Consider the following 11,149-nt stretch of genomic DNA (forward strand, 5'->3'; position numbering starts at 1 on the left):
AGTAGAAGGCTGTTTGTGCAGAACGCTTTATAGACCAAAGCTGGGACAGGGCTGGAGGTGAGAGGTCAGGGAAAAAAGGTTCTGGCCCAACCCCCACACGAGCTGCCCCAAGGCAAGCCTCAGTGAACAGCAGGGTTCCCACATTGGTCTAAATAAGTCTGCTTTATCTGGGTCTGGGGTCGGGGAGTCCCTTTATCAGAAGGGAGGGAACTCCCCATCACCAAGCCCACTCTCCACCCTGAGCCAGTTCAGTCTGTGGCCTCCGCCTTGGTCGCTCGGGGCACCAGGAAGATGGCACCATCGGCAGCCTGCTGCAGCACGTACTCTTCTGGGGAGTAGCTGTTGCCTGACTCATCCCGTAGGTGCTGGAAGATGTCCCGGTACAGCTCGGTGAGCTGTTGGCGCATGACTTCCAGGGTCCGGTCAGCCTCCCCTCGGGCCCTGAGAAGCCGCTCTCTCTCGCTGCCCAGCTGCTCCAGCTCCCTCTCCAGCTGCACGATGGTCTCCAGCTTTCTCTTGCGACAGTTCTGGGCGGCCACCTTGTTCTTGCCCCGCCGGCGGATGTCCCGGACCAAGGCCAGCTGGCTGTCCGTCAGCGGGTAGCGCGCCAGCAGCTCGTTAAAGTCGTCTACCGGTAGGTTGACGATCTTGTCCGTAGGGAACGGGATCTTCATGGCCAGGGCCCGGCGCTCATCCCGACTCCCGGCCTCCCCGCGTGCGCTCGGCTTGGCCCGCACAGGGCCTGACGAGGGCTCTAGGGCCAAGGGGGCCTCGGCGGGTGGCAAGGTGTAGCTGGGGTGGACCAAGGCGCTGGGCACGAGTGAGTAGGGGTACTCCACTGGGTACATCTCCAAGTACTCGCCGCGCCGCCGGCCGGCCTCTGTCCCCTCCAGCTCGAGAGACTCGGCGTCGCTGTAGTTGAGGGATAATCCCGAGTCGGATTCTGGGTCTTCTTGGGGCTTGGGCGGCCCTGCAGGCAACCCAATGTCCAGGAGGGCTAAGGGGTCTGGGAGAGGCTCGTTGAGCAGGCCTGAGAGGGTCAGTGGCTTGGAGACTGGACCGGCCATGTTGTTGTAGGGGTAGGGGGCGTCTGGGACGTGGGATGTGGGTGCTGGGAGCTCATAAGGTGGTGGGGGCAGGGGGAAGCCAGCATCCGGGGGGACGGAGCAGGGGCAGTAAGCTGGTGGGGGCAGGGGTCCAGAGAAAGGGGCTGGGGCTTGGGGCTCAAACGATGGCTCACTTGGAGCGTTTAGGCCCTGCAAGGAAAGACATAAAGAGGTTGGGAGGGAGGCTGAGGAAGTGAAAACTCAGGACAAAGCTGGGCCCCTCGGAAAAGGCCAGTAGCAAGAGAACAGAGAGAAATGCCGAAAACCGACGAGGCTTCCTGCAGAGCTGTGTTAGCAATGCGGGGAGAGCAAGAAGGACAGCGAGGTCAGATTCAGAACAGTCTACCTAATGCTGGAACAGCTCCCGGGGTTCGAATGGCCCAGGAGCCTTTCTTTCCTTCAGGGAGAAGGCAAGGCGTTGGTAGCCAAGATGACCCTTTCCTGCTGCAGTTATCTGGGGTCAAAGGGTCAAGTCCAGGCCCCAGCCATGCCCTGGGTGCCCAGCAGGGGGAGCTGCTACCTGGAAGGAGGGCCCAGGGCAGATCCTAAGGGCGTCCGTCAGGCCCCGAGGCAGGGGAGGGAAAGAGGGCGGGCGCAGAGCTGGGGCCAGGGGCCGAGAAGCACTTTGGGGAACTGGCAGGAGCTCGGCCCTCTCCTCCTGTGTCCCTCTGTCCCTGCCCAGGTGCAGCGAGGAGGAGAGAACGTGCTGCAGACAGGGCCCCCAACCCACATAGGGGAGCCACCCTGCTCCAACCCAGCTGGGGACAAAGGCCTCATTGTTAGGCCAACAGACACCCCTTTGTCCAGGGAGCAGGGGGAGAGGACCCCAGCATGGCTGGACTCCCCTTCCCTTCCGAGGCCCCTGAACTGCTGCCCTGCTACCTGGGGGGAGGTCTCGGTTGCTAAGAGCAGGGAGGAGGAGATGGCAGGACTGGAGAAGAGGGAGGGAGGACAGAGCCAGAGGCAGCGTGGAGCCGTGAGCAGCATGGCTGCTGAGTGAGCTTTGCCCTCGCCCCTCAGACCCTCCCCTCCGCTCCCCAGCACTCCTGTCCCCGCTAATGCACACTCCCCAGGTTCCCCCAGACTCCCCAGAGTCTCCCATCCACATCTCCCACATAGTCCAGCCCTCTCTTTCCCAGCCTGGAACACTTCCAGCCTGGGCCCCGCTTGCTCCCACCTGCTGCCTCCATCCAGTGCAGGCCAGGCTCCCCGCCCCGCCCCCCCACCCCGCTCACCTGCAGTTCGGTGATGGACATGATCTCTTGCCAAGTCAGTTCCATCTCGCCCAGCTCTGGAGTGGGCAGCTGTGTCAACTTGTTCCTGCTCTGCTGGGGGGAACACGGGGGCATCCTACTGGGCCAGGGTCTGTCTGGTCCAGGTTCCCCCAAAGCCCGAACGACCCCAGCAACCTGCGCCAAAGGAGAAAGGTGTGAGAACCGCTCCTGCTGGGCTCAGCGAGTCTCTCCTTCCCCCAGTGGCCTTGAAGCAAGAGAGCCCTCGCCCATCCTGAGCTCCTCAGCCCCTTAGAGCTCAAAGCAAGTGGGGTGTGAGACCGCCCGCTCACCTACTCAGGCCGCTCAGCTCATGTGGGAGCACAGTAGGACTTTACCTGGTCTTCGGACAGGATGCCTTCTCTCTCTCTCCCTTACCTCTTCCGCCCTAGAAATGTACTCCTGGCCAGGGCAGTCTTTTTGGTTTGGGTTGGAAGTCTGGGGCAACATCAGGGGCCACCCCTGCTTTCCTCGTCCGTCTTCAGCTTCAAGATCTCAGCCTTTTCTTCCCAGGATGAGAGTGCACGCTTGGGGGATCCCCCAAGGAGTGTGTTATGGGAAGAGCCACACAGACAGCTTTCTCCAGCATGTGGCCCAGGCCTGGGTGCTGATAGCAGCCCTGCCCTCCCCTGCCTGGGCCAGATAAGAGGCTTATCAGCTGCAGGCAGCAGGGGCAGAGGAGGAGTGGACTCTGCAGACACTGGACCTTGGCCTTGTGTCCCCACAGGGTCATCTTGGCCATACCTCAACCCTTAAAGCCAGGGGTCTTTCCTCTTGCGAGGTTAGCGTAAGCACCCTAACAATGAATTACTAAGTGCTTTTCAGGGGGTTGTGCAGGGCCTCTGTGAGCATCGGTCAGGAGAGTGACTTTCACAAAGGTCCTGTAGAGTGGGTTCAGAAGCCAAGACCCACAGCAGCATGAGGCCTGGAACACGACCCTCCTGGCCTCGCCGGCACCTGCCAGCCCTGTCCTGGGTCTGCGTATCCCAAGCCTCTGCTGGCACTGACGTGGTCACTTCTCCCCGCGGACTTGCAGCCTCTTCCCTCTCCTGGGCAGTTTCCCTTTAGACCCCTCAGTGTGCACTCCCCTCCAGCGCCGCTGCTTCTGTTTTGGGCTCCAGCAGCGGCAGCGGGAGGTTGGGCAGGCCATGTCGCTTCTGGGCCTGTTTCCTCTTTGTGAAAGCAGAGTTAGACAACCTGATCTCGGAGGTCCTTCCTGCAGGGGCGGCGTGCGCTTCACTCCTGCGCAGATCTGTCTGTGCGTCAGTCCCTCTTCTCATCCCAGCTCCCCAGCTCCTGACACCCATCACTGCCCACATCTGTCCTTGTCTTCAACAAGCAGAACAAGAGGCCGCAGAGTTTTGTCCAGGGCCTCCTGATCTCAGCGCACGTGCACGCAGCACCATGCAAGGATGGGAAGCAGGCTGGGGATGAAGGAAGCCCGCAGAGTGCAGAGGGTAGCCCTGGATGACCTTAGATAGCCGGACCCCTGACCACCCGCCGCAAGGCTGGCCCGCCACAGCTGTTTCACACGGAGCCCATTCTTTGGCTGGACCACAAAGCCGGGGCCGGGGGTCGGGGGGGGGGGAACGACTACAGATGACCCTTTCGAAAGAGGATCTCTCCTAGCCTGTGCCTCTCTCTGCTTGCAACTGGGAGTTGGTGGAGGTACAGGTCCTCCTTCAGCCAGCAGGCACGGTGGGTGGGGTGTTTATGTCTGTCCAGGAGGCCATTTCAACACCGGAACCCCACCCTCCCCCACCCAGGTTCTGGCGGAAATTGCCCAAAGGCAAAGTGAATGGAGAAGGGGTTTTGGGGGCAGGGACATCCACTCTTGCCTCATAGTTCCTTAAGCACCCCATCCCCCTTCTGTCTTCCCGGATCTGACACCCAGGTGCTGTATACAGAGCCTGCCCCGGGAGGCAGGGAACCGGATTCTCCATTCCTCAAGCAAATCGCTTCCAAAGGCCAAATTCTGTCTCCTCCCTTAAATAGCGAACTAGAGAACCCCACTGCCGTGAGAGGCCGTGGTGCTGTGTCTGTCTCAGAAGTCACACATGTATCGTGCACTGCATCAACCCGGGGCCATGCGAACACACAGACTCGAGAGGCTCCCCAGACCTCGGAACCGAATTCCCAGGCGCCAGAGGAGCCCAGTAGGTGATCCTTAGACTTCTAGCTTTGAACCTTGAGCCAGGCAGCCCTGTCCTGTCTCTGAGCCGAGGAATCCGCTCCCTCTCGGGAAGACCTGGGGCTCAGAAGGGAAGCGAGGGCAGCTGGGAGGCTGGGGCAGAGGGAGTTTAAGGACAACCCCAGAATCAGCTCCAACCAGCAGTTTGCAGCAGGCTCCAGGGGGAGTGGGAGGCTTCTCCCAGACGCTCAAGGGCCGGCTGGAGAGGATCTGTATATCAGATAGAGACCACCACTGGGCCCCAGGAGGCTATCCCTCAGAGGGACAGGTCAGGGAGGCAGCATAGTCAGAACTGGCTCAGCTGGAACCCCACAGGGGCCACCCTGGGAAAGACGGGTGGGCTTCCCTGTGCCCCCCTTCCTTAGCAATGAGCATCTCCCACCTTACAGTTTCGCCTGCATTTGGGGGGTCAGTCCCCTTATTCCCACTCCCACTGAGTTGGTTGGCTGCTCCTCCTCTTAGTTCCCAATACTGTGGACCAGGTAGGACTGGAGCCATCTTTAGGGGCTAAAATCCATCCTCCTCACTCTCATCCTGATGGTCCTCTCCAGAGAGATTGTTCTCACAAGCCCTAAATACTCGCAGAATTGTGCAGAGTCTTATGTTTGGGGGTACAGAGCGAGGAGGGTGGCGCGGGGAGAGGATGACTCTGGGCCTCCACCACTGTCCCAGGGCCCCTAACTTCCTTGACGAGCAGGAATGACGAGGGAGGGGGCTTGCTCAGACCACCCCACCTGTCCAGGCATCCCTAGAGGCAGTAGGGATGGGAAGGGAGCCACAAAACTTGGGATGTGGCACGGTGGGGGAGCAGCCCCCTTAGAAAGACTAGGGAGAACCCTCAAAGAAGGAGAGGCAGACCTCAGGGAAAGGGAAGAGAGCTTTGATCATGGGGGTCTCCGTCCTCTGGGGACAAAGAGGACTGAGCGGTGTGTGTGTGTGAGAGAGAGAGGGAGAACAGGGAGAGGGGACCAGCTCCTGGCATCCCGCACTCCACCCCTTGACCCCAAGCTCCAGTCTGTTGGGACATTGCGTGGAGAGTCCCAGCAGAGGATGCTCCTCTGCCCCCTGGCTCTCAGGCCACCAGGAGCTCTGGTGGGGTTCGCCCGCCTTCCTGTCCCTTCCAGGTCTAGCTGATCTCTCCTGTGCAGAGAAGGGGCAAGGGGAAGCTGGAACCCAGCACCCCCTACCCAGTCATGCCACTTCTCAGAAGTCCTCAATTGTTTAGCTTCCCCCAAACCTCCACAGCTGGCTGGACCGAGAAGAATGCAATGGGCCAGGGGGAGGACGGTATCATGTACCTGGAAGTCTGTTGCCCGCTCAGGGCAGCCCTCAGGCGACCACCGGTCCCCATCCACTGCCTCCCACCCCAAGGATCCCAGGGCACTCAGGAAGCTATGCAGGTCTTCTCCCAGGGGAGTTCTCCCAGGTGCCAATTCCTAACCTAGGGCAGTGTGGGGAGGTCTGAGGTCTCCTGGGAACCTATGGAAAGTTGCTGCTGTCTCCCTCACTCCTTGGCCTCCCCCTCCCCAGCCTGCCCCAGGATCTCACAGGAACCCCCCCCCCCACACACACACACACCCGCGCCCACCCTGCCTTCCGGCACCTGTGGCAGAGTCCAAGCGTGCACGAGCGAGCAAGCTGGGTAAGGAGAGAGTTGAGGTTCCAACTGGCGTCTCTGGGCAGGCTGGGTCTGAGCTGACACCTCCTGGGCCAGGATCTCTGTACCTCTAAGCTCCCGCAAGGGCTTTGTCCCGCCCCCCGGCCATGGCCGAGCTCTGAGCCTGGAGGCTCAGGCTGTGCTGAGAGCAGTGAACCCGGAGGCAGGCGCACGGGCTCGCTCTCGGTCTGGAGCCCTGGCCTCCCGAGTTCTCAGTCCTTCCTCCAACCCTCCCCTTTCCCCGTGGCCCTCCTCTCCTTCTGCCCCTTCTGGCCAAGAGAGGAAACTTGAGCCCAGTGTGGTTTCTGCCCACAGCCCGCCCCCACCTTGCTCCCAGCCAGCGGGGGCACACAGGGCTCCAAGCCTCTCCCGGCCTCTTTGGCTGCCCAGGAGCCCGGCCAGGGCTGCGTTTCTTCTGCGCGCATGATGCGTTCCAACCTGCAGGACCTCTCCAAAGTGACCTGTAAACTCTATGCAGGTTGTGTCTGTCCTCTGCCCCCAAAGCCAGCTCTCGGGGTCCTGGAGACGGGGTCACGGCGAGGTGGAGGACTGTCGAAGGGAGGATAGCCGTCTCGCTGCAGCTGGTTGGGTGGGTGGGCGTTTAGGTCAAAGCCTTCAGTTAAGGAAAGCCTGGCTCCGGGAATGGGCAGGGGGATTTGGAGAGGAGGGGCAGGCTGCTTTGATGTACCCTGTCACCTGCAGCCTCCCCTCCCCCTCAGCCTCAGATATCCTAGCACAAAAGCCTCTTTCTTGGCCTGGCTTTTCCTCTGTGTGAGAGAGAGCAGAGGTGGGTGGGGGGCTGCCCGGCAGGGAGATTATTCACCTCTCTGAAAAGGGACCCCCGGGTGTCCTCTGTCCTCCTTTCTTCCAGCCTAGGCACCTTGGGACCCTGGACACACCAGGACACGTGTGTGTAGGATGTCAGGTCCAACTCCCAGCCCCCATGGCAGCTCTCTGTGAGGCCAACACAGACCCCTTGAGCTTGCCCAGTCACCCTGTGGCCTCCAAGCCCCAGGGCAAACAGATCTCCCACGGGAGACCGGGAGAAAGGAGTTATCCTTCCTCTTAGCTTTCGGTGACTTTCAGCTCTGAAAGTTCTTTGCCTGTCCGGCTGCGATCCTTTTGTCTGCAGCTGGCACTTTTTCTCTGTTTCTTTCTTCTCCTGGGGTTTTGAGATCATTGGAAACATTAAGACTGGGGAAGTGGACAGGTGCCACCCCAAGGCAGTGCTGACGCCCAGCGAGCAGTCTCTGATAGGATGGTGTTCAGCGTTGAGGAAGAATGCTCCTCATTGATAAAGAACAGGTGCTGTAGGTGCTCTGTGTGCCCCCAGCACCCACCATCCCAGTTCTTCCCTAAGACACCCCCCACCCCGACAGCACAGCACAACAAGTAAGGAGGCAGTGCCGCAAGCATGAGGGGCCTCCTGTGCAGCTGGCGTGGGCTGGGAATAATCCACATCCACGTGAAACCCACGGTTCACTGCGCTGAATTCCAGCAAGTGCTCGTGGACTCTCTGTAACCTGGTGTCACTGAACAATCAGCCGCAAGAGTGACTGTCACCGGGGCCGACGCTGTGTCGCAGTGGGTTAACACCCTGGCCTGAAGCTCTGGCATCCCATATGGGCGCCAGTTCGAGACCGGGCTGCTCTACTTCTGATCCAGCTCTCTGCTGTGGCCTGGGAGAGCAGTGAAAGATGGACCAGGTCCTTGGGGCCCTGCACCCACATGGGAGACTGGGAAGAAGCTCCTGGCTTCAGATTGGCACAGCTCCGGCTGTTGCGGCCAATTGGGGAGTGAACCATCGGATGGAAGACCTCTCTCTCTCTCTGCCTCTCCTCTCTCTGTGTAACTCTGACTTTCAAATAAATAAATACATCTTAAAAAAAAAAAAAGTGACTGTCACCACCTCTTGTTCCCTCAGAGGGACCTGAATATGTGCGCTGTGTCCGAATGCCAAGACTGCGGCCCAGACTCACGCCCAGGTCACCCGTAGATTCTGAACCCACTTGGAGCGTGCGTTGAGGTCATCAGCTCGCCTCCCACTCTCACAGATCTTGCACGGAGCATCATGGCTTCCTGGGCTAGGGGTGTGGGGAGCACCAGTTCAGGTCTGCAGACCCAGCGTACGCATTCGACAGGTGTCAGTGGAGCCTTGCTCCGTCTTGCATTCCAGGAAGATAAAGATGAATGAGACAGTCCGTATCCTCACTCACAGTGGGAAATCACCTGGATACAGGTCTCTATGAAGTGGTGTAGAGCAGAAGAGGAAATACATCCCCCCTGGTGGAAATCAGCGGAGGCTTCCTGGAGGAGTGAGCTGGAAATGCCCCAGACAGAGAAGTGGGAAAAGACTATTGTGAGCCAACGGGTAAAGACATGGAGACGCACAACTCAGAGTCCAGCTTTGGCTTTACCAGGGCAGGACAGGGAGTGAGAAGCAGTTAGGAGCTAAGCTTGGAAAATGTGGCTGGCACGAGATCCTAAGGGGTCCTGGAAGTCAAGCTAGGAAGATCGAACTCCATCCGATCCCGTGAGCAGCAGGAACACCTACAAGTGTTGCAAGTCCTCTACTAGTTACTTGTGGGGACAGCCAGGGTGGCATAGAGTGAGCTAAGTGAGCACACAGCCTTCTCTCAGGCTCTGGTCAGGTGGAAGTGTCCCCCACCTAACCCCCACCTAGGCTGTGTCCTGCCCGCACAACACCCCTGCCAGCCCTCAGGGGGCAGGACGGGCTCTCTCTCCCCCTCCCCCAGACCCCTGAAGTCCCTGTCAGCGCCCTTCCGCCTGGGTTGCCTTCTTTGATTCAGTTTGCAGGGTGGTAGGTGAGTGCCAGCCCGGATGGGCAGAATCCACGCCTGAGATTTTCCTACCCTTGAGATTCTCCCACACAGCAGAGGTTGCAGAGAGAGGATGCGGAGCGAAGCATGGCCAGGTAGCTTTCACTGTTTCATTATTCTCCACCTAGCCGGGTCATTCGCTCCTTTCGAGGTTGGCTTGCTGTGTCTCCCCTGGTGAACCCACCCCTGCTCACCCACACAGTGCATGGGCACAGCACCACCAGCATCAGGTCAAGCCACAGGCAATGTTGCCAAACCCCTCAGGGGGTTATGCAACCAGCTTCCCCAGAAGGGCGGGGTGGGCAGAGGTGGAACCAGGGGGGAGGGCCGTGAGTCCCACAGGGAGCTGGCTGCCTTGCCCTGCCAGCCTGTTGGTCTGACCGCAGCAGCCCCAGAGGGCGGGGGCAGGGCCAGCCCTTTATCAGTGCCCTGCAGGGTTGCACCCGCCTCCTGCTGGCTTCCTCTCTCAACAGACGGAAAGGGGAGGCAGCCACAGGGGGGCAAGGGGAGGGCTGGGCGTTATCCTAGGCCGCAGAGCCGGGCAGTTACCCCGAAGGCTGGGGGAGGGGGAGTGGCCCTCAGGGATCAGGGAATAGGGAGGCCCCTCTTACTAAAGCAGAGTGGTATGAACCGAGGCCCAGGTATGGACACACATCTCCTGAGCCATCCCTTCATTTTTCTTTGTGTTTCAGTTTGAGTAAAGATAGGATTTTTTTCATGTTCTGGTTTTTTTTGTTTGTTTGTTTGTTTATTTGAAAGGCAGAGTTACAGTGAGACAGAGATCTTTCATCCATTGGTTCACACCCCGAACAGCCGCAATGGCTGGGACTGGGCCACACCGAAGCCAGGAGCCAGAAGCTTCATCCAGGTCTCTCACAAGGGTGGCAGGGGCTCAAGCATCTGGGCCATCATCTGCTCTCAGGCCCATTAGCAGGGAGCTGAATCGGAAGTGGAGCAGCCAGGACTTGAACCGGTGCTCATATGGGAGCCACTGTCACAGGCAGTGCCTTAACCGCTATGCCATGATGCTGGTCCCTAATGTTCCTTTTGTTATTCATTTAAGAGAGAGAAAGAGAAACAGACTCAGCTCCCATCAGCTAGCTCACTCTCCAAAGACCCAGAGGGGTGGGGTACAGTGAAGCTGGAAGCCAGGAACTCAGTCCAGGTGCCCCCCCAATGTGTGGCAGGAACCTTATTACTGGAGCCATCACTGTTGCATCTCAGGGTCTGAATTAATAGGAAATGGGAGTCAGGGGCTGGAGCTGGGACATGAATAACAGATGCACTCTGATGTGGGATACGGGCATCCGAACCACTAGGCCAACGGCCTACCCCAAGGATAGGATTTTTGTTCGGTTTTTTTTTTTTTTTTTTTTGGCTTTTATTTATTAATTATTTTGAAAGGCAGACCGACAGAGAGACAAACAGAAATCTTCCATCTGCTGGTCCATTCCCCCAAAGACATGCAACAGCCAGGGCTGAGCCGGGGTGAAGCCCGGGGCCAGGAACTCCATCCAGGTCTCCCATGAGGGTGGCAGGGACTCAAGGACCTGAGCCATCACCTGCTGCCTCCCAGAGTGCCCATTAGCAGGAAGTTGGATCAGAAGCTGGAAACCGGACACCTGGATATGAGACGCTGGAGTTCCCAAAGAGATTCCCAAGCAGTGTCTTCACTGCGGTGACACAGCAGTGCCCCTAAGGTCAGGATTTTTTGAAAGGTCTTGGAAGAGGTTCTTTTTGTCAGATAATCTTTTTCCCTTAAAATTAAAATTCCCTTAAAAATTTTTCCCTTAAAATTCCCTTAAGATTGATTTCTTTGAAAGGCAGAGTGGTAGAGAAAAAGGAAGAGACACAGGAAGAGAGAGAAGGAGAGAGATCTTCATCCACTGGTTCAGTCCCTAAAATATCTATGATGACCTGGGCTGGTCCAAGCTGAAGCCAGGAGCCCAGAACTCCATCTGAGTCTCCCACTTAGGTGGCAGGAGTCCAGGTACTTGGGCCATCTTTTGCTGCTTCCCAGGCGCATTTGCAGAGAGCCGGATCAGAAGTGGAGCAGCCAGGACTCTAACCGATGCTCAGATAGG

At 58.7% G+C, this 11,149-nt stretch overlaps 1 protein-coding gene across 5 annotated transcripts; it reads right to left on the reverse strand.

Annotated features, from left to right (window-relative positions):
- Positions 1-10: 10 nt before the first annotated feature.
- NFE2 (nuclear factor, erythroid 2) lies at positions 11-9,121 on the reverse strand. 5 transcript variants are annotated; one of them, XM_070052336.1, is made up of 3 exons: positions 9,099-9,121; positions 2,342-2,515; positions 11-1,256 (listed from the first exon to the last, which is right to left on the reverse strand). In XM_070052336.1, exons 2-3 carry the CDS (start codon positions 2,453-2,455, stop codon positions 249-251), a joined length of 1,122 nt encoding a protein of 373 aa, XP_069908437.1. In that variant the 5' UTR covers positions 2,456-2,515; positions 9,099-9,121; the 3' UTR covers positions 11-248. The 5 variants fall into 5 exon arrangements, with proteins under 5 accessions (XP_069908437.1, XP_008254796.1, XP_051701573.1 ...); XM_008256574.4 differs by lacking the exon at positions 9,099-9,121 and adding an exon at positions 6,172-6,501; XM_051845613.2 differs by lacking the exon at positions 9,099-9,121 and adding an exon at positions 6,157-6,501.
- Between the last annotated feature and the right edge of the window lie 2,028 nt (positions 9,122-11,149).

This window comes from Oryctolagus cuniculus, chromosome 11 (genome assembly GCF_964237555.1).
Source record: "Oryctolagus cuniculus chromosome 11, mOryCun1.1, whole genome shotgun sequence".
NCBI classification, from domain to species: Eukaryota; Metazoa; Chordata; class Mammalia; order Lagomorpha; family Leporidae; genus Oryctolagus; species Oryctolagus cuniculus.